The 23,908-nt window shown below is 43.8% G+C and overlaps 1 protein-coding gene across 2 annotated transcripts in view; it reads right to left on the reverse strand.

Annotated features, from left to right (window-relative positions):
• Positions 1–23,908, reverse strand: part of LOC121269068 (echinoderm microtubule-associated protein-like 6) — a 738,052-nt gene that overhangs the window by 205,619 nt on the left and 508,525 nt on the right. For both annotated transcript variants that reach the window (XM_041173516.1, XM_041173508.1), the window contains 2 exons: positions 10,348–10,459; positions 4,912–5,039 (listed from right to left, as the gene is read on the reverse strand). In XM_041173516.1, the coding sequence (XP_041029450.1) occupies positions 4,912–5,039; positions 10,348–10,459 (240 nt within the window). The remainder of the gene's footprint in view (positions 1–4,911; positions 5,040–10,347; positions 10,460–23,908) is intronic.

Consider the following 23,908-nt stretch of genomic DNA (forward strand, 5'->3'; position numbering starts at 1 on the left):
CCGCCCTTTGGGTTAGACAGTAAGCAGAATAGATCAGCAGCACCATTGAAAAACCAATCAAACTGAGTAAGTGTTAATTGTATCCCAATAAATCGGACCAGAAAAATAATCTAGCATCCAAAGAAGAAACAGAGTAGTTAAGAAGCTTGATTGAATAGTTAAACTGGCTATGCACTCAGATAAAACCCGATGGCAGTTGTGACGTACTGGGACTTAGTACTATGATGAAACATGCTACAGTTGAGGATGTTCTGAGGACAAATAAAACATTAAAGAAATCAAATGCGGAGAAATGTACACGCAAATTTCCAGCCTTACTGACCGGAAAGATGAAGTTAGTCCTTTTTGGTGAAGCTTCCCATGCCAATCTTCTGGATGGGTATTCAAGTACAACTGGGTTTGTCATACTCTTGGTGGGTGAAAATGGAAAATTTTGTCCCTTGGCCTGGGAGGCCAAGAAAATAAAAAGGGTGGTTAAAAGTACCCTAGCTGCAGAAACAATGTTGCTAGTGGAAAGACTGAGAACACAAATAGAGAGTCAGCTCCCTAAAACAGCACGCAGTGTCCACCAGTACGCTTGAGACCCTCCGTGACTGGCGGGGGCTAGGGTACATCATCACTCCTGGGAATGATATTTTGATTTAGTTAGTTAAGTCCCCTTTCATGTTTTGGTTTTTGTTACAGTGCCCCACGAGGGGCTGTCATCCCTTCTCATTTACTGATTTTTGTTTAATTTCTTGATTTTTGTTTTATTAAAAGAGTATAGAGTCAGCTAGCATGCGGTGTCTCCCAGCATGCTTGAGACCTTCCGCAGCCAATGAGCACTGCAGGGACTGGAGTGCTTCCTCAGCCCCCAAAATGACATTTTGTTTTAACTTGTCTTTAACTTGTCCTTATCTTTCATTATAGTGCCTCTTTAAGGGGCTTCAGTTTGGTTAATTTTGTTAATTTGATTAATTGTTCTCAGTTCATAGGTACTCCAAAGAGTATAAGGAGAGTCAGCACTCTGACGTGGAAACATATGGTGTCTGCCAATGTGCTTGAGGCCTCTTGTGGCTGGTGAGTGCCACAGGGACTGGAGTGCATTATCAGTCCTGGGAATAACATTTTGATTTAAGTTTCCTTTACAGTTTTGCCTCTTTTGTTACAGTGCCTCTTTAAGGGGTTGTCACTATAACTGGTTAATATTTTATTTGATTGGTTTCCCAAAAGAGTATGAAGAGAGTCAACTGTCTTGAGAGGGAGCATGTGGTGTCTGCCAGTATGCTTGAGACCTTCTGTGACTGGTGGGCGTTGTGGGGGCTGGATTGCATCATCAGCCCTGGAAATGACATTTTGATTTGATTTATTAAGTTTTGCTTTGGAAGTTTTGTTACAATGTCCCTTTAAGGGACTTTCAATTTGTTAGTAGGTGCCACTGGAGAGGGAGTATGTGGGTGTCCACCAGTATGCTTGAGGCCTTCTGTGCTTGGTATGCACCACAGGGGCTGGAGTGCATCACCAGCCCTGAAAACAACATTTTAATTTAAGTTTCTTTTAAAGTTTTGTCTTTTTGTTATAGTGCCTTTTTAAGGGGCTGTCATTCAGTTAATTAGATAATTTGTTCACTTATTTAATTGTTTTGCTCAAAAAAGTATAAAGGGAGTCAGCTGGGACACTAGGTAGGAAGTTAGGAGGCAGAGGTATAGAATGCTGCATCCTGGGAATATACCTACAATTAAGGGAAAAAAAGTCTGTCTTATTTTGTATTTCGCCGACTGGCTTGGATCGAATTAATATTGATTATAGAGTTCAGAAAACAATAGGTTCAAAAGTCTTTGCACAATATGTGAAATATTGGGAGGAATTTCCATCAAAAAATAGGCAGGTTTGAGTCAGATGGTGGGATCAAAGTCTTAAAAACAGATTTAAAAACCCAAACCTGCTCACTTTTGGCTTTAACTTTTTTTTCATAGGATGTGAGCTTTGCTGGCATTGCGAACATTTGTTGCTCGCCCTAATTTCTCTTTAGATGGTGGTGAACAGCCTTCTTGAATCGCTGTAGTCCATCTGATATAGTTTCTCCTACAGTTTTAGGAAGGGAGTTCTAGGATTTTGACCCAGCGGCAGTGAAGGAACAGTGATAGGTTCCAAGTCAGGATGGTCTGTGGCTTGGAGGGGAACCTGTAGGTGGTAACGTTCCCATGCATCTGCTGTCCATATCCTTCTAAGTGGTAGAGGGTTGCAGGTTTGGAAAGTACAATTGAAGGAACCTTGGTGAATTGTTGCAGTGCATCTTGTACAAGGTACACACTGCTGCCACTGTAGTGGTGGTGTAGGAAATCAATGCTTAAGGTGGTGGATGGTGTGCCAATCAAGCAGGCTGTTTTGCCCTGGATTGTGACAAGCTTGAGTGTTGTTGGAGCTACATTTGTCCAAGCAAGTGGAGAGTATTCCATCACATACTTGACTTGTGACTGGTAGGTGGCGGATAGGCTTTGGGGAGTAAGGAGGTGAGTTACTCATTACAGTTTTCTTAGCCTCTTACCTGCTTTTGTAGCCACAGTATTTACATGCCTAGCACAATTAAGTTTCTGGTCAATGGGTAACTCCCCAGCTTCTTGATGGAGGGAATTTGGTGATAGTAATGCTATGGAGTGTCAAGTGGAGATGGGAGATGGTCATTGCCTGGCACTTGTGTTGTGTGAATGTCACTTACTACTTATCAGCCCAAACCTGAATGTTGTCCTGGTCTTGCTGCATATGGACACAGACTGCTTCAGTATCTGAGGTGTCACAAATGGCACTGCAAACATCCCCAATTCTTGACCTTATGATGGAGAGAAGGTCATTGATGAAGCAGCTGAAGATATTTGGGCCTAGCACGTGACCCTGAGGAACTCCTGCAATGATGTCCCCGGTCTGAGATGATTGGCTTCTAACAACCACCAACCATCTTCCTTTGGTTGGAGACATTACTAGCACAATGGAAAGTTTACACCCCGCCCCCCGAGTCCCACTGACTTCCACTTTGCTAGGGCTCCTTGATGCCACATTAAGTCACAATACTACCTTGGTTTCAATGTCAGTCATGCTCAACTTACCTCTGGAATTCAAATCTTTTGTCCATGTTTGGACCAAGGCTGTAATGAGGTCAGGCCCTGACAGAACCCAATTGAGCATGGGTGAGCAGGTGATTGCTGTGTGTTGCTTAATAGTACTGTTGGCGACACTTTCCATCACTTTGTCAATTGAGGCTAGATTGGATTTATCCAGCTTTTTGTAGACAGGACACACCTGTGCAATTTTCCACATTTGTTGAGTATTGTAACTCTTTCGAGTACAAACATGTTTCCATCTGTTCCTATTCAGATGAAATTACATTGTTTCATAATTTGCCATGGTGAGATTTGAACTCTTGATCTTGGGGTTACAAGCCCAGTACCATAACCACTTGACTATTTAGGCCAAGCTTGTTGAGTATTGTAGCTGTACTGAAATAGTTTGGCTAGGGGCACAGTTAGTTCTGGAGTGCAAGTCTTCAATACGGATGTTGTCGGTCCATAGTATGTTGTGTTCAGTACCTTCAGCCATTTCTTTATCATGTGGAGTGAATCAAATTGGCTCAAGACTGGCATCTGTGATGTTGTGACCTCAGAAGGAGGCCAAGATGGATATCCACTCGGCACTTTTGGCTGAAGTTGGGTGCAAATGCTTCAGCCTTGTCTTTTGCAAGGTTTGGACTGGGCTCCTCTATCATTGAGGATGGGGATATTTGTGGACCTTCTTCCTCTGGTTAGTTGTTTAATTGTCCACCACTATTCATGACTGGATGCGGCAGGACTGCAGAGCTTTAATCTGATCCGTTGGTTGTGGGATTGCTTAGTTTTGTCTGTTGTATACTGCTTCCACTGTTTGGCATGCTTGTAGTCCTGTGAAATGGCCTCCTCCTGTGCCTTCCCTCTGTCACTCTCTATACCAAACTACTTTCAATTCAGTTCAGCCTCCCTGGCATTAAAGTAAACTTTTAATGCAGATAAATGTTTTGAATGATGCATTTTTGAAAGAAGAATGAGGATAGAGAGGCGATTTTAAAAAAATTAAATAGTGCAATTTTAAAGGGAATGCACAAACAGATGGCAGTAGATATCTAATCCCTTATTAGATACTTCATGTGTTTGGTAAGTTTCTTTCTAACACTGACTCAAATTTTCTGGACTCCTCTGCTAATGAGAGAATGCTCATCAAGAGGTCCCTTCAGTCCTCTGAGCTCCTTTGCACAGATCTGAGAGGTCTCTGAAGATCCTCACCAGTCTTGATGCAGAGAGTGCTTAGGACATCACTAGTTGTGACATCACAGGTGAAAAGTGCACCCTTTGCAGTTGCTGAATTACCATATGCAGCCATTAACAAAACAGGGTAATTTATTCAATGGCAACTGCTCGGTATCTTTCCTTTGTGTCTGAGCTCAAGTGTTAGTTTCCTTTCAAGACTTGAGATAGCATCACTGTTGGACTGTTAATTGCGCAAGTGCCTGCCAATCCTTGCAAGTACCCTGATCCAAGAACTTGGGAATGGGTCACTAGTATATTTTGCACCCCCATCACTGTTGCGTTCCCTATGTATCCAAAGCTCCACCTGATCTGTGATTATTTATTTAAATAAATTGATCAGATAAATTTAAGTGCTGCAACCACATTTCCATTCGGAAGAGATTAGCAACAGCTTGTAAACCTTTTAAATATGACGGACACCCAGAGGAAAATTACCCTGACAATGTCTATCATTTTAGAGTGGCTATTAAAAATGCAAATAATGCTGGACCATATTGCCAAATTAATTGAGTACAGGTTTGAAGTATTGAGTGGAAGCTATACTGTCCTCCAGTCATGCTGTAATTTGATTTTTCTTTAATGGCAAAGAAATAAATACCTGAACCAGTAGGGTGATAGGTCCACTTTTATCTATTTCAAGTATTTCACCATTCTTGGTTCCTACAAGTATATGGCCATGTCCCAATGTAATGGCACGTAATGAAGGATTGTCTTCCAGAAGTAAACCTGCAAAGACATCATAAAATCATACAAGTTTCTACATAAGAGTAGCCTATTTGGCCCATTGCTGTTTCTTTGCTCATTTCCTATACCATTTTATTTTTTCCTTCCTCAAATCTTTTACTGATATCCTCTTAAATGTTCTGACTGATACAGTTACAGCAGCCATTTGTGTTAAAGTATCTCATATATCCTAATAACCCTGTGGATGAAAAAAATCTAACCTCCTCTTTATATTTTGAATTCATTTTGAGTTTTTTATACATAGTTGAATGCTTTTGTTAACTTTATTTTAAATTATACTATTTCCCAATTTGTGTACCAAAAAAGCTGAACTTCACTACTAGATAAACACTAAATTTAGTACTGAACAATGTTGCTCAATTACATGACATAGGGCAAGAACGTAACAGTAGCCCCGATTTTTATGATGGTAATGATGTTGTCAGTGTTCACTATCATTAAGCCACTGAAACTGACAGCAACTTTCAGAGTCTGCGCATGCAGAGAATAACACTGGAAATCCAAAAGATGCTGTTAGTGAGTCCATGTTCCTCTCTAGAGGATTTGGTGTAGAGGTTCCAACAAATTGCAATCCCCATTGCAATCAATGAGGGAAACTTCCACTTCAAAGCTGTTAGGCTCATTGTAAAAATCCTTGAAAAAGTTACACCTTGTTGAATGAGGTGTAACTGGCTTTTTAACAATGTAATAACTTTAGAATTACTGCTAACCATTCTTACAGCCCAGAAAATTTTAAATTTGTGGAATGTCAAATTTCTCCACAATGATTAAATAAATCCACATAATTTAAAACACTTTTTAAAAGTTTGTTCATCTTTATTTTAGCTTCTGTCCTAATCCTATCATTTATTTTGCTATCTGGAAAATTTAAATCAGAAGTGAAGAATAGTGTGCTCTTAACTTCCTAAGTTGTTGTATGTAAATACTTAAGTGATTGGCTGCTTACCTGCTTGCTGACATCACTGCTGCTGCAGCCAAGATATCCCCTTGATTTGACAGCAGATTTAAACTGCAGTTGGAAGGGGAGAAACCACAACCACAGATTACTAGATCTGCGTGTGGCTTTTTTAAATAAAAGGTCAGTGGCTGATCCAAAATTGGGACCAATATACTAGATTGTAAAATTCGAAGCTATTAATTGATGCAATTTCATCCAGAAGTGAAAACTGGGAGATGGGGATGGAGTGGCAGGAGGTAACCCAGAAATTCCAGGGATTTGGAGATCCTTATGAATTGTTTGGGGAGATGGGTGCTAGGTGGTGACAGCCAAGCAGTCATGAGGGAGAGGTAGGAGCTCAGGATGGGAGCGCTATTGAATATTGCTTATGTGGAATTTCTGAAGACATTTGATAAGGTTTTGCAAAAGAGATTGTCAAAAATAAAAGTGGATGTGTACTTGGAAGTAATCTGTTTATCATGGACCAGAAATTGGTTGGAAGGTCAGAGACAGGCAGGTAGGGATAAAAGGGATGTTCTTTGATTGGTAGGATGTGAAAAAGTGTCCCCAGGGATTTGTACTAAGGCCTCAGCATTTCACTAAATATATCAATGTCTTGAATGAAATAATAGGAAGTTATATATCCATGTTTTCACATGACACTAAGTTAGGAAGAACACCAAACTGTGTAGATAGGAGAAGGAAATTACAAAGGGATGTGGACAGGCTAAATGAGTGGGCAAGACTATTGTACATAAGGTTTCAATTTGGAAAAGTGAGAGTTCATCTACTATGGATCCAAGGAGGTCAATCAAAGCATTTTCTTAATGGTAAGAGATGAGGAACTGTGGATGAGCAAAAGGATTTGAATTTCCTTCTACACTAATCATTAAAAGCTAGTGCACGTGTATAACAAGTAATCAAAAATTCTAACAGTTGACCTTTATTTCAAGGGATTTGGAATACAAAAGTGAGGAAATTATTTTTGAGCTGTACAGTTATACTTAGCTATGGTCAGACCCCACCTTGATTGAGTGCTGCATTCAGTGAACCTCAGGAAAGATACACTGGCCATGTAGTGCAGATTCTCCAGAGTGATGTCACAGCTTAAAGGCTAATACTATGAGAACAGATTGCATAAACTTGGTTGTATTCTGGCCATAATTACACACCTGCTGCAGGCGAACTTTCCCTGTCTGCAAGGAAGGTAGAATTGGTGGGATGTCTGACAAAATAGCAAGCTGTATTTATATAACATCTTTAGTGTAGTGAAATGTCCCAAGGTGCTTAACAAGAGCGTTATCAAACAAAATTTGATGCTGAGCCACATAAAATATTAAGGCAGGTTTAAGGAGTGCCTAAGTGGTGGAAAGGCTTATGGAGGAATTCTGGAGCTTAGGGACTTGACAGCTGAAGGCATAGCTGCCAATGGTGGAGCAATTGAAGTTGATATTGCTCAATAAGTAATATCACATCATTATATAGGTTATACAGCTTGGAAACACGTCATTCAGTCCAACCCAAAATGCTGGCATTTGTTCCACTAAAACCTCCTATCTTTCTACTTCTAAATCTATTATTGTAACCTGATATTCCCTTCTCCCTCATGTTTGTTTAGCCTCTCCGTAAATCCATCTATATTATTTGCTTCGACACTCTGTGGTAGCGAGCATTACTTAACTGCAGTCCAATGTAGGTCAGCAAGCACATAGGTGAGGGGTGAATGGGGCTTGGTGCAAGTAAGGGCACTACACCAGATTATTGTATGACATTAAGTTTTTGAAGGGAGAATGTGGGAGTCGCCAGGAATGCATTGGAATAGCTGAGTCTAAAGGTAACAACAGCATGAATTAGGGTTTCTGCTGCAGATGAACTGAGGCAGGGGTGGAGTTGAGCAATGTTAAGAAGGTGGAAAAAGGCAGTTTTAGTGATGGTGCAGAAAAATGTCAGAAGCCTATCTCAGGAGCAAATATGGCAGCAATGTTGCAAATAGTCTGGTTCAGCCTCAGATCCTTGCCAGGAAAAGGGATAGAGTTAGTGTCTAGGGAATAGAGTTTGTGGCAAAACAAAAACAGAATTACCTGGAAAAACTCAGCAGGTCTGGCAGCATCGGCGGAGAAGAAAAGAGTTGACGTTTCGAGTCCTCATGACCCTTCGACAGAACTTGCGGTCGAGTCCAAGAAAGAGTTGAAATATAAGCTGGTTTAAGGTGTGTGTGTGGGGGGCGGAGAGATAGAGAGACAAAGAGGTGGAGGGGGGGTGGGGGTGTGTGGTTGTAGGGACAAACAAGCAGTGATAGAAGCAGATCATCAAAAGATGTCAACGACAATAGTACAATAGAACACATAGGTGTTAAAATTAAAGTTGGTGATATTATCTAAATGAATGTGCTAATTAAGAATGGATGGTAGGGCACTCAAGGTATAGCTCTAGTGGGTTTTTTTTTTATATATAATGGAAATAGGTGGGAAAAGGAAAATCTTTATAATTTATTGGAAAAAAAAAGGGAAGGGGGAAACAGAAAGGGGGTGGGGATGGGGGAGGGAGCTTACGACCTAAAGTTGTTGAATTCAATATTCAGTCCAGAAGGCTGTAAAGTCCCTAGTCGGAAGATGAGGTGTTGTTCCTCCAGTTTGCGTTGGGCTTCACTGGAACAATACAGCAAGCCAAGGACAGACATGTGGGCAAGAGAACAGGGTGGAGTGTTGAAATGGCAAGCGACAGGGAGGTTTGGGTCATTCTTGCGGACAGACCGCAGGTGTTCTGCAAAGCGGTCGCCCAGTTTACGTTTGGTCTCTCCAATGTAGAGGAGACCACATTGGGAGCAACGGATGCAGTAGACTAAGTTGGGGGAAATGCAAGTGAAATGCTGCTTCACTTGAAAGGAGTGTTTGGGTCCTTGGACGGTGAGGAGAGAGGAAGTGAAGGGGCAGGTATTGTATTTTTCGCGTGGGCATGGGGTGGTGCCATAGGAGGGGGTTGATGAGTAGGGGGTGATGGAGGAGTGGACCAGGGTGTCCCGGAGGGAGCGATCCCTACGGAATGCCGATAAGGGCGGTGAAGGGAAGATGTGTTTGGTGGTGGCATCATGCTGGAGTTGGCGGAAATGGCGGAGGATGATCCTTTGAATGCGGAGGCTGGTGGGCTGATAAGTGAGGACAAGGGGGACCCTATCATGTTTCTGGGAGGGAGAAGGCGTGAGGGCGGATGCGCGGGAGATGGGCCGGACACGGTTGAGGGCCCTGTCAACGACCGTGGGTGGAAAACCTCGGTTAAGGAAGAAGGAGGACATGTCAGAGGAACTGTTTTTGAACGTAGCATCATCGGAACAGATGCGACGGAGGCGAAGGAATTGAGAGAATGGGATGGAGTCCTTACAGGAAGCAGGGTGTGAGGAGCTGTAGTCGAGATAGCTGTGGGAGTCGGTGGGTTTGTAATGGATATTGGTGGACAGTCTATCACCAGAGATTGAGACAAGGCTTGATGACAATGTCCTTGGTCTTCCCAATATTTAGTTGGAGGAAATTTCTGTTCATTCAGTACTGGATGTTGTACAAGCAGTTTGACAATTTATATACATTGGAGGGAACAAGAAAGGGGATGATGAGATAGAGCTGACTATTCAGTGTACATATGGAAACAAAGTGTGTTCTCAGAGAATGTCACCAAGGACAGCATCTACACGTGAAATAGAAGGGGGCTAAGGATAGATCCTTGGAGGATACCAGACTGGGTACAACATCCCACCAGTCAATGTTTTAGTGATGTCACTATACAAGGGATCTGGCATAAGAGGCACCCTGTACCAATCAGAATTTTAAGACATTAAAGGAACATTGGTTAGGAAGAACCAGATTCCTCTCCCCTCCAGTCTAACATGCACCGTTGACTGGTCACTCCAAACTTAGGAACTCCAGGGCCCATTTTGAAAGTATGAAGCATAAGAAATGGGAACAATAGTAGTCACTGATCAATAAGATCCAAGCTCAGCCATTCAATACAAATGAGGATCAGTCATGACCTTATTGAATGGTGGAACAGGTTTGAAGGTCTGTATGGCTTACTTCTGCTCCCAATTCTTATGTTTCTTACTATATAAATGATGTATAGAAAGCTTGATCATTTTCTGTTATGGGAGAGCCCTGAGCTTCTTCTGGAATCCACGGTGAAAGCTGGGTTAACGGGAGCAGAGTCTGGTTCTGCCAGATCTCAACCTTTTATTAATGTCTTAAAATTCTGACCGGGGCCTGTGTAGCTCTTATGTCAAACCCCTTGCATTGTGCCATCACCTATATAAAAACATGAAGATAGATTTAAAGAACGTTAATTTAGGTAAGCTAATGCTAAGTATACCTTTTGAGCCAGGTGATAGGGCTGCTCTCTTGATAGCATATGTCTTTAGACATCTCTCAAATATATCATCCCAGAGTTCAACAATACCATCTTTGCCACCTGTTACAAATCCCTTAAGAAAAATTTAATTATAGTGATTAGAGCAATATAAAGTACATTTTCAGTTTGTATGAAATATTTCAAATGACCCATTAGAAAAAAATCTCTACTTAATTTATTAATTGTTAATAAATAAAAGGGCAATCATTAAAGAAAGAGGATAGAAGGTTTCCAGCAATTATTGCCAATTTTTAAAAATTAATTTTATCAGATGTGGGTGTTGTTGGCTAGCTAGCATTTATTGCCTATCCCTAATTGCCCTTGAGAAGGTGATGATGAGCTGCCTTCTTGAACCACTGCAATTCATGTGATGCAGGCACATCTACAGTGCTTTTAGGGAGGGAGTTCCACTATTTTGACCTAGTGGCAGTGGAGGAATGGTGATATATTTCAAGTCAGGATGGTGAGTGGCTTGGAGGGAAACTTCCAGGTGGTGGTATTCCCATGTGTCTGCCGCCCTTGTCCTTCTAGATGGTAGCAGTTATGGGTTTGGAAGCTGTTGTCTAGGGTGGCTTGGTGGGTTCCTGCAGTGCATCCTGTAGGTACACAGTGCTGCCGCTGTGCGTTGGTGGTGGAGGGAGTGAATGTTTGCGGATGGGGTGCCAATCAAGCAGACTGCTTTGTCCTGGATGGTGTCAAGCTTCTTGGGTGTTCCTGGAGTTGCACTCATCCAGGCAAGTGGAGACTATTCCATCACACTCCTGACTTGCGCCTTGTAGATGGTGGACAGGCTTTGGAGTCAGGATGTGAATTACTCGCTGCAGGATTCCTGGCCTCTGACCTGCTCTTGTAGCCACAGTATTTTATGGCTAGCCCAGCTCAGCTTCTGGTCAATGGTAACCCCCAGGGTGTTGATAGTGAGGGATATAGCGATGGTAATGCCATTGAATGTTAAGGAGTGATGGGTAGATTCTCTCTTGTTGGAGATGGTCATTGCCCGGCACTTGTGTGACATGAATGTTACTAGCCACTTGTCAGCCTAAACCTGGATATTGTCCTGGTCTTGCTGCACTTGGACATGGACTACTTCGGTATCTGAGGAGTTATAAATGGTACTGAACATTGTGCAATCATAAGCAAATATCTCCACTTCTGACCTTATGATGGAAGGAAGGTCATTGAAGCAGCTGAAGATGGTTGGGCCGAGGACACTACCCTGAGAAACTCCTGCAGTGATGTCTGGAACTGAGATGATCAACCTCCAATAACCACAACCATCTTCCTTAATGCTAGGTATGGCTCCAACCAGCGGAGAGTTTCCCCCAATTCCCATTGACTCCAGTTTTGTTGGGTGCCTTGATGCCACAGTTGGTCAAATGCTGTCTTGATGTCAAGGGCAGTCAGTCTCATCTCACCTCTGGTGTTCAGCTCTTTTGTCCATGTTTGAACCTAGGCTGTAATGAGGTCTGGAGCTGAGTAGCCCTGACAGAACCCAAATTGGGTGTCAGTGAGCAGGTTATTGCTAAGCAAGTGCCATTTGATAGCATTGTTGATGGCCCTGCCATCACTTTACTGATGGAGAATTGACTGGGGCAGTAATTGGCCAGGTTGAATTTGTCCTGCATTTTGTGCACAGGACATCCCTGGTCAATTTTCCACATTGCTGGGTAGATGCCAGTGTTATAGCTGTACTGGAACAGCTTGGCTAGGGGCTTGGCAAGTTCTGGAGCACAAGTCTTCAATACTGTTTACATCCAACAATTCCAATAGGTAAGTATTGCAGAGTAAATGCTAATGTCCAATTTGTATACAACATGGCTGCAAAATTCAACACATTTTCAGCATTATAGGTGCTGTTTTACATCCAAAATGGCATCTGCACCATAGGCATATACTTCTAGTATGGCCATGCCAGACACCATTTTGGGTAGATTGGTAGCACCACCAGTAGAAGCGCGCACCAAAAGTATGCAGAGTAGGTAGAATGAGACGTCCATCACCATGTAATGCTGATTTGACTCGAGGTGCCACTTCCAATCTTAACACTCCAGTTGACATCCCATCTTAACCTCGCACAACTGAACTTGTCTTCAACAGCAGAGAGCTACCCCACCACACCAGTGCTAGTTAAAGGAATCATCAAGCTCCGATTAGTTGTTGATTAATTTTTCTGTTGCTGCTACTGAGTTGGAAGAAGTGTTTGGTGGCTTGACCTGTCACTTAAAGTTGAAGTCTACAGGGAATGGTGTGATACATGAAGGCCTTGGTTCTCAAGGATTCTGTTCAGACTATTTTCTTCCAGAAATGCTGCTGTAGTTTCCATCATGCTTGCCCTGTAGCATGATAGAGAATGAGCAGAGGTGACACAAGAGGGCAAACTGCTCAAAAAGGAATGAGGAAGGGGAGAAAATGCTCTCAGCAGGAAGCCACAGTTACCCAGGGTCTTCAGAGCATTCTTAAGTGAGGAACAGTCATTTGAGTTTCTTTCACTAAAGGTGTGCTCATTGAAATCTGTTGCAGGCAGACCTTTAGCCTTAGGACAGGATGAAGATACCACCATCAGTTGCTGTTAAGGTGACCGTGGCCATCAGCTTCTTTGTATTGACTTCTTCCAGGCTGGAAATCTCCAACATATTGCAGTTCATCATCCACTGTCGTAAAGGCTGTGACTGATGCATCTTATGTGAAGACAGGGAAAGACATTGCCTTCTTGCTTTTCAAAGAGAAGCAGGAAAAGTGTGAATGTGACTTTCCCAGGATAATGGGCTTCCTCACAGTGCAGGGTGCCATTGATGGCACACACATCGCTTTGCAGGCACCACATGTAAATTCAGACATGCACCACAACAGAATCGCAGAATTGTTACGGCATAGGAGGAGGCCATTTGGCCCATCGTGTCTGCACCAGCTCTGAGCATTTTAACTTAGTGCCAATCTCCTGCCTTTTCCCTGTAACCCTGCACATTGGATGATTATTTAAATAAAAACAATGCCCTTTTGAATGCCTCAATTGAACCTGCCTCCAACACACTTCCGGGCAGTGCATTCCAAATCCTAACTACTCACTATGTGGAAAAGCTTTTTCCCACCTCACATTTGCTTCCTTTGCAAAACACTTAAAACGATGCCCTCTGGTTCTTGATCTGTTTACAAGCAGGAATAGTATTCCCTATCTACTGTCTAGACCCCTCATGATTTTGAAAACTTCTATCGAGTCTCCTCTTAGCCTTCTCCTCTCCAAGGAAAACAGTCAAAGGGTTCCACTCATGTGCTTTTGGTGTGCAACCATGCTCACTGCATCATGCAGGTAAATAGCTACTACCCTGACAGCAATCTTGATGCCTTTATCTTGGCCAGTCCGCTGTACCATCAGCATTTGAAGAGACCATAGTGTGACAACAAGGGCAATCTGTTGACCAACTCGCTCATGACACTGGTGCACATCCCACCTACAAATGAGTAGCACTTGTATCAGAGCCATGCTGTCACCTTAAAAATATTCAAAGACTCTGCTTCCTTTGCATTTTGAGGAAGGGAGTTCCAAAGACTCACTACCCTCAAAAAAAATTCTCCTTATCTCCCTTAAATGGATAACCCTTATTTTAAACTGTGACCCCTAGTTCTCGATTCTCCCACAAGAAGAAGCATCTTCTCCACATCCATCCTGTCAAGACCCCTCAGGATCTCTGGTTTTAATCAAGTCACCTCTTACTCTTCACTCCAGTGGACATGAGCCTAGCCTGTTTAACCTGTAAGACATTCTGCCCATTTCTGGTATTAGTCTAGTATCACAGAATCACAGTACAGAAGAGGTCCTTTGGCCCATCGAGTCTGCACCGACACATGAGAAACACCTGACCTACCTACCTAATCCTATTTACCAGCACTTGGCCCATAGCCTTGAATGTTATGACGTGCCAAGTACTCATCCAGGTACTTTTTAAAGGATGTGAGGCAACCTGCCTCCACCACCCTCCCAGGCAGTGCATTCCAGACCATCACCACCCTTTGGGCAAAGAAGTTCTTCCTCACATCCCCCCTAAACTTCCTGCCCCTCACCTTGAACTTATGCCCCCTTGTGACTGACCCTTCAACTAAGGGGAACAGCTGCTCCCTATCCAGGTCCCGCATAATCTTGTACACCTTGATCAGGTCACCCCTCAGTCTTCTCTGCTCCAATGAAAACAACCCCAAGTCTATCCAACCTCTCTTCATAACTTAAATGTTTCATCCCAGGCAACATCCTGGTGAATCTCCTCTGCACCCCCTCCAGGGCAATCACATCCTTCCTATCATGTGGCAACCAGAACTGCACACAGTACTCCAGCTGTGGCCTCACTAAAGTTCTATACAACTCCAACATGACCTCCCTACTTTTGTAATCTATGCCTCGATTGAGAAAGGCAAGTGTCCCATATGCCTTTTTCACCACCCCACTAACATGCCCCTCCTCCTTCAGAAATCTATGGACACACACACCACGGTCCCTTTGCTCCTCAGAACTTCCTAGTGCCATGCCGTTCATTGAATACTTCCTTGTCGAATTACTCCTTCCAAAGTATCACCTCACTTTTCAGGGTTAAATTCCATCTGCCACTTATCTGCCCATTTGACCATCCCGTCTATATCTTGCTGTGGCCCAAGACATTTAACCTCACTGTTAACCACGGGCCAATCTTTGTGTCATCCGCAAACTTACTAATCCTACCCCCCACATAGTCATCTATGTCGTTTATGTAAATGACAAACAATAGGGGACCGAGCACAGATCCCTGTGGTACTTCTTTGAATTGCTTCTAACACATTTATATCATTAAGACCAATATGGTACATAGTACTCCAAATGTGGTCTCACCAGTCACCTGTACAACAGAAGGATAACCTTCCTACTTTTTATTCAAATCCCCTCGCAATAAATGAGAACATTCTGTTGGCTTTCCTAATTACTTGCTGTAGCTTCATACTAGCCTTTTGTGATTCATGCACCAAGACACCCAGATCCCTCTAAATCTCAATCTCTCACCATTTAGATAATATGCTTTTTTATTCTTTCTGCCAAAATGGAAAATTTTACACTTGCCCACATTATATTTTATTTGCCAGACCTTTGCCCACTCATTTAACCTATGTTCCTTTGTAGCCTCCTTATGTCCTCTTCACAACTGTCTTTCCTACCTATCTTTGTCATCAGCAAATTTAGCAACTATACCTTTGGACCCTTCATCCAAGTCATTTATATAAATTGTAAAGTTGAGGCCCTGGCACTGATCCCTGTGGCACACCACATTACATCTGCCAACCAGAAAAAGGCCCATTTATGTCTACTCTGCTTCCTATTAGCTAACAAATCTTCTATCCCTGCCCAATATGTTACCCCTTACACTATGAGCTTTTATTTTCCACAATAACCTTTGTGGCACCTTACAAATGCCTTCTGGCAATCTAAGTACAGTACATCCACTGGTTTCCCTTTATCTACAGCACATGTGACTCCTTCAAAGAACTCCAATAAATTGTCACCACTCACTTGGGGATCGTGCACTGTAATACCTCACTGTCCCCTGAGCCGTGACAAATGTGAAAAGTTTGATCAAACCACCAGATTACCCCAACTGTTTAATTAGGATAACAGAATATGAGCACCAGGTTTGTAAATTTAATAACAGTTTATTGAACAAACTGTCTTTAACCAGTGGCAAAAGAAATATGAACTGCTAACTTCTAACAGTAACTTAAATTCTACCTCCTTCTTAAATCCGCACATGGATTTTAAGGGTAGGATAAAACAGTTCAATTGCACCAATCCTGTGTATAGGATTCAATGTCTTCCAAATTCCTTTTAGTTCTCATTGATGACATGAGGTGGTCTTCCAGCACTTTCAGTATTTACTTCACTGGTTGAGAATTTGCTTTTCAATGTCTCTAACAGTGATTTTTTTTCCCTTTGCCTCTTGACAGGGGGTTTCAGAGAGCAGGTTTATAGAGATGGGGAGAAAAAAGCTAGCTAGCTATTGTGGAATTACTGCAATCTTCCACATACAGGAGAAAGATGTTCCAGGTCTTGTTCCTTTTTGGGCTAGGAGATATTCTGCTGCCCTGCTCTTCACACAACCGTGGTCACCTGGTCAGGAGCCAATTAAAATGCTGTTGTTAGGCAGCTCCCTTGGTCCAAGACACCTTTCTGGCACCATCCTATCTTTCATGGCACACTCTGTTCCAGGACTGCAACATTGTGTGTATATATCTCATCATATTCCAGTCATTGTAATTCATCTGCAGCCATTGTAATTCTAATCCAGTCCAACAGAAAAATAAAGATACGTTCCTTCACAATTGGCTAAACATGGTTTCCCGTTCACAAAACAATGTTTACTCTGCATTGAATTTTTCTAAATATCCTGCCATTACATCTTTAATAATATGTCATAGGAAAAATGTTAGAAGCTAAGCTAACTGGTCTGTAGTTTCTTGCTTTCTGTTTCCCTTCTTTTTGATGAAAAGAGTTATATTTGCTATTTTCCAATCTAATGGAACCTCCACTTTTAAGACCCTGGATTGAAATCCATCAGGACCCAAGGACTTGTCAACCTACAGTTGCAACAATTTGCTCAGTACCACTTCCTTGGAGTTATTGTAGTTTTCCTGAGTTCCTGATTTACAGATGTTTCTTGTATTCTCTATAGCGAAGACTGATGCAGAATACTTGTTCAATTCATCTGCCATCTCCTCCTTATTTTCCATTATTAATTCCCCAGACTCCCTTTCTATAGGACCAACACTTACATTGTTAACTTTTATCTTATTTCTATATCTATAGAAGCTCTTATTATCTGTTTTTATATTTCTAGCTAGCTTTCTCTCGTAATCTAATTTTTCCCTCCTTATTAACCTTTGTCATTTTTGCTGTTCTTTATATTCTGTCCAATCTCCTGAACTGCTACTTGCCTTTGTGCAACTAAATGTTTTTTCTTTAAGGTTAATACTGTCTTTAGCTGTTTTAGTTAACCACAGATGGCTAATGGAATTTTTCTTTCTCGTTGGAATGCATCTCTTTGTATACTGAAATATTCCTTTAAATGTATGCCACTGCATCTCCATTGGCCTATCCCTCATTTGCCAGTTCACTTTAGCTAGCTCTGCCTTTGAGTCTAGGCCTGCTAATGCGCCAAGCATTTCATTGTGCATACACATCAGCCTTTTCCTATATGTAGCCTTATCAAAGTACTCATCTGAATCCTCTGTAGAAAAACCTGCAAGCAACCTCTGGCAAACTGGCACCTGCACTAACCTTTCCTCTGCCCTGGTCCAGGCAATTCGTGCTGGTGACTCGTCACACACAGATTCAACTTCTATGTTATTCTCTAAAATATGCTGTGTGTCTGAGTTGGTGTCTGGAAATGTGAGAAAATGATGGTGTTTATTATCATCATCAATCTTCTTCTTCTTTTTCTTCTCCCACATTTTGCTCCTGCACCAGGCATATTGCAGTTCCTTCCCATCTGAAAGGGGAAAAGGCACAAGGGCAGGTTTGCAGCAAGGGATGGGGTAAAGGCAGGTGGTCAATGCTTAGACCATCTGCAACTCCTAAATCAGAAGAGATGTTAGGATGAGGAGGATTAGGCATACCTAATCATCTTTGATTTCACACCCACTGCTGACCAATGCCTCGGTCACAGCTGCTTCGATAAAGGTTAGCATAGCCTCCTTAGTAGGGGTGAGGACATGTGGCTGTGCCTGATCCCTGCCAGTTATTTAGATGCTGCTGTCTGCAGTTGCTACCTTTTCTGCAAGAAAGAGGGATATGTGCCAGTGAGTCTACTAAAATGTCTGGGTGACGTCTGTCATGGATGAATAGCTGCCAGTTTGTGCAAACTGAGATGTGGGTGTGAGACTCGCGATTGGAAGAGATTTTTGGTGGGTCAGTGTTGTGGGTGTGGTGCATTGAGCAGTGTATGAGGTTAGTGGTGCAGCCTGGCTTTATGTAGCACAGGTTAGCTTGGATTTGTGCTGGTGTCTCAGAACTTGTTGCCTCCCTGCTCATGTTTCTAGCCACTCAGCATGTTTAACATTAGAATCATTTTAAATTAGCAGGCGGCACAAAGTCTGTGCCAGCATCTGAAGCAATGCGTTTGGGTTAATGGCATGTTGTGATCCCATGCTCGTTCTTTGGTCTGAATAAATTTTTGCCTCAAACATTTTGAAGCCCATAACACTTCTCAATGCCAAGACTGGAAAACAACATATAATACTTATTTAAGGTACTATTATAGGGCCAGGTACTGAAAAATCAAATTAATGAAATTCTTCATTATCAAAATTGTTGCAATTAAATATTTCTCATTCAGAATCCCATTAAATTTTCTGGAATAAGAACTGATTTACAAAAATAGTTCAAAATTGGTGTTATTGCATTATTGGCACAAGCCTGGCAAAAACAGAGCTCTGGCTTCCTGCCTTGTGCCATCAATAGGGAAAAAGATGGAGATTGTGGCTTTGGCAAAAGGCACATCCATTACCTGGAAAATACAGCCCTGCACAGCTGATTGGTTAATGTTACAGATGTCACTTGCCTCAGCTGAGAATGACCCCAAGCCTTAAGTTCAGGACTGCAGTGACTTTAACAGCAACAGACAAAGATCTTGGGCAAAATCATTCCAGAAATTGGCGAAGTCCAATGTCGGGCAGGGAAAGCAGCATTTGACTGGCCGACAGCAATGGTGGCTTTCCCACCATATCATGTGGCACTTGGTTTTAAAAATGCACTAATTATCTCTCCTTGCTTTTGCAGGCCAAGGGGTCCACAAGCCAAGTTCTTGATTCCAGCCCCAAGGACACCACAAAAGGAGAATCCACAGACACTGACATTGAAGACTTGTCACAGCACTCACCCACATCCTCCACCAATGCAGAGACACCTCGGTGAGACCTAGTTGAAGTAGCCTCAGGGTCACAATCTGGTGAGCACATCGCACTGTCTGATCGACAGCAAGCGAAGGCAGGGTCTTCCCAAGGAGGACTGCTGGAGGCCAGAAATCTGCTGAGTCTGAGGCAGATGAGAAGCCCCTGGACTCAGTCACACCTTGGTTGCTGGAGAGCTGCAAAGATGAGCATCAGGAAGGGTTGTTCGCTGCACTCCTCAGATTGCAAGGCACGATGGAGGCCTCCGTCCGCCTTCAGTCTGAGGGTATAGTGCCAGCATGCCAACACCGAGGTCAACACTTGTAGGATGGCAAATGCCATTGAGACGTTGGTCCAGGACATGTGGTCCTGCACTGCTGCAAGAGCTGCACTCCATTCCTGAGGCACTTGCAGGCATCCATCAGTGTTAATGCAAAAGGGGGGCGGGGCATCTTGAGCTCACTCCAGCTGCCCCTTCTTCTCGAGTCAGCCAGGGGCCTTGTGTACCCATCGGAAGGAAGATTAGCAGGTACATACACTGGTGCCATGTGACTCTAGGAGTGTCCAGCCCATCTGAATCCCCTCTTCCTGTGGTCCCAGCAGTTCCAGCTCCATAGGGTGCCACTGCCACACAGCAGGACACTGAAAGCAGGCCAGGGCCTTCCCAGAGAATGCAGACCAAGATCATCACAGACAACAGGGCATAGCAGGCTACCTCCACCTCTGCTGTGGATGTCTGGGAGTACCAAGACTTAGTGGCAGGGTTGGAAATGTCAAGTTGATTTAGTTACACAATGGGCACAGATATTAATCACTTGTACTTCATGTTGACCATTTAATACGCTCCCAAGAATGTCTTCTTGTCTACAGCTCCTTGTTATGTTGAGCAGTGTTCATGTCAAGCAGATGTGAAGCCTTGTTTCCTGCACAAGACAAAGGCTAGTGTTGCAGTCCAGGGCCTCCTCCTCTGTGTAGTGTAACCTTTTGAGCGCAGTGTTGTCCGGCTTCAAAATCACTGTCCAGATTAGTGATGCGTACACCTGTGTGTGGTTTGTATTTGCTCTAAGAATCTTGTACCCAAGTGTCACTGAGTTCCATGATGTTCTGTGTGCTCTCAGCATCCTTGAGGTGGGGCTGTGCCTCCATCTTGACATTATTCTTGACAGGTGTGGTGCTGAAGGGAAGAGGTGATGAAGCCAGCCAAAGGATCAAGCTGTCTTGGAGTCCATGTGGTCACTGTTTCTCAACAGCATCTCTATGATATGAGCCTCCTCAAAGCATTAATGGTCTCAGCTTTCAGATGTTCTCAAGATGTTCCCAGATGCAATGTGAAGATCTCAGGAGTGTCCTCACTGCACATCATCATCCTCCTGGAATCTTGCAGCAATGAGGGCCTCATGACTATGCCTGCCTCGTCTGGCCTGTACAATGTCCTCATCGCCCTCATCCCCTTCAACTTCCTCCTCAACGGAGGAGACGTGCAGCTGTTGCATCTCCTCATCATCCAGGCCCTTCCCCCTTTGCGTCACCAGATTGTGTAGCATAGCAAGCCACTATGATGTGTGACATCCTCTGGGGAGTGTACTGCAGTGCTCCACCAGATCTATCCAGGCACCAGAACCTCATTTGCAAGATGCGAATGGTGTGCTCAACCAAGCTCCAGGTTGCAGTATGACTCTCTTTGTACCTTCTCTCACCAGGAGTCTGAGGCCACTACGCCAGTGTCAGCCACATCCTTTGTGGGTAGCCCTTGTCCCCAAGCAGCCAACACTGCATTCTGTGGTTCCTGGAAGACCTCAAAGATTGGAGACTGCTGAGGATGTATGAGTCGTGAATGCTTCCTGAATGATCCGTTTGATATGGTCTCAGACAAACCAAACATTATAGGTGGAAGCCTTTGTGGTTCGCATACTGGACTGCTTGTTGCCAGGGAGCTTTAAGAGCCATGTGGGTGCAGTCCATAAGACCATAAGACGTAGTAGCAGAAATTAGGCTATTCGGCCCATCGAGTCTGTTCCGCCATTCAATCATAGCTGATAAGTTTCTCAACCCCATTCTCCCGCCTTCTCCCCATAACCTTTGATCCCCTTACCAATCAAGAACCTATCTATCTCGGTCTTAAATACACTCAATGACCTGGCCTCCACAGCCTTCTGTGGCAATGAATTCCATAGATCCACCACTCTCTGGCTAAAGAAGTTTCTCCTCATCTCTGTTCTAAAAGGTCTTCCCTTTACTCTGAGGCTGTGCCCTCGGGTCCTAGTCTCTCCTACAAATGGAAACATCTTCCCCATGTCCATGCTATCCAGGCTTTTCAGTATTTTGTAAGTTTCAATCAGATCCCCCCTCATCCTTCTAAACTCCATTGAGTATAGACCCACAGTCCTCAAACGTTCCTCATATGTTAAGCCTTTCATTCCTGGGATCATTCTCGTGAACCTCCTCTGGACCCTCTCCAGGGCCAGCACATCCTTCCTGAGATATGGGGCCCAAAATTGCTCACAATATTCTAAATGTGGTCTGACTAGAGCCTTATAAAGCCTCAGCAGCACATCTCTGCTTTTATATTCTAGTCCTCTCGAAATAAATGCCAACATTGCATTTGCCTTTCTAACTAGCGACTCAACCTGCAAGTTAACCTTAAGAGAATCCTGGACTAGGACTCCCAAATCCCTTTGTACTCCAGATTTCTGAATTCTCTCCCCATTTAGAAAATAGTCCATGCCTCTATTCTTCCTACCAAAGTGCATGACTTCACACTTCCCCACGTTGTATTCCATCTGCCAGTTCTTTGCCCATTCTCCTAACCCGTCCAAATCTTTCTGCAGCCTCCCCACCTCCTTATACTACCTGTCCCTCCACCTATCTTTGTATCATCTGCAAACTTAGCCAGGATGCCCTCAGTTCCTTCATCTAGATCATTAATGTATAAAGTGAAAAGTTACGGTCCCAACACTGACCCCTGCAGAACTCCACAAGTCACCGGCCGCCATCCTGAGAAGGACCCCCTTATCCCCACTCTCTGCCTTTTGCCAGACAGCCAACCTTCTATCCATGCTACTGCCTTGCCTCTAACACCATGGGCTTTTATCTTACTGAGCAGCCTCCTGTGCGGCACCTTGTCAAAGGCCTTCTGGAATTCCAAGTAGATAACAGTCAATGGCACCCTCCACCTGTTGAATCCAGAAATCTGAGCAAATCCCAGAGCTCTTGCTTTCTGGTTTGCTTGATCCCTGTCGAAATTGACAAAGGTATGTGCCTTGGCAAAAAGGGCACCCGTGACCTCCATCTGTGGATGGAGGCTTGCGAGTAAAGGTCTCTGCCATAAAAATTGAGCATGGTGGTAACTTTAACTGCCAATGGAAATGGATGCCCTGAATCCCTGGTGCCAAATCCTGCAGAACATGGCATATGTGCATTACCAGTTCCCTTGACATGTGCAGGTGTTGGCAACACTGGTTCTTTCTCATCTGCAAGTAGCACATGTGCCATCTGTAGACCCTGGGTCTAGCAATGGGCCTATGAACAACGGCTCTGTGGTGTTCATCCTCTGTGTAGAGGAGGCTGTGCCACCCCTTGGTCTTCAAGGTTCAGCTCCTCCTTTTGGTGAGCCAGGTGAGTCCGTTGCATTCTTCTCCTTATAGACAGGATGTGCCTATAAGCAATCAGGCAGACAGCGAAAACACCAGATTCCATGTTTGTGATGGTCTCTTCACTGCAGTATCAAAGAGTCACAAGGGTCAGTAATTGTCTCCTAAAGACCACTTTTGGTCAGGTCATTGCCTGCTGCTGCCTCAAGGCCCCTTAATGCATGCCAGAGAGTCCAAGCCACCGCATGGGTGCCCAGTGTTTAGTGCGCATGCTGGCTTACGATGCCTGCACCTAGCGCCACCCCACACTACATGACCAAGTAGCAGCAGTTTTGGTCATTCGGCTGCATTGTGAACTCTCGTCTCAGGCGCAGGCATTTTCCTGACCTGGAGGGTGACATTTCAGTATTTTTCAAAGGACTAGGAGTGCACCCCTCCATCAGTGTTTGATGGTCACCTTTCCCAACAGGATCCTCAGGCTTGTCCAGTTGCTCAATGGTTCTACAGCACTCATTAGATTTGAAGTGTGTGCACAAAGGTTAACAAAGAAGCAATCATTGGCACTGTGAGGAATTAGTGCTGCATAAGTGGGCACAATTGCTTGACTAGGCTACTGCAAGCATGCTCAAGCTAAACGCTCAGCTGTGTTGGAGTGCTCATTTTTGACATGTTTTGCCATTAGCCTGGCTGCTTTCTCCACCAACCCAGCCAAGCATGCGTTTGTGGTCAAACTTCAGTCGGTGCTGCCATGATCCCCTGCCCGTGTCGCCCTTGCCTGAGGTTGCCTTCTCACCCTTCCCCCTTTTCACTGCTGCCCTTGCCCCAGCACCACAAGCCAGCCACAAAGAAGCCGCTGTGGAGACTGTCTGTGCCTGCACCCCCTCCGCCCTGAATCTATGAAACTGCTGGGATTATCACAACCACTGTGCAAAGCTGTGAGCACGCACCTCGAGTTTCCCTCAAAGTTGAGGTTGCCAGGTTAACACCGTCTAAAGGAAGCTGTAAATCACACCATCATGAAATCATGCTGATGT

Source organism: Carcharodon carcharias, chromosome 2 (genome assembly GCF_017639515.1).
Source record: "Carcharodon carcharias isolate sCarCar2 chromosome 2, sCarCar2.pri, whole genome shotgun sequence".
Taxonomy (NCBI): Eukaryota; Metazoa; Chordata; class Chondrichthyes; order Lamniformes; family Lamnidae; genus Carcharodon; species Carcharodon carcharias.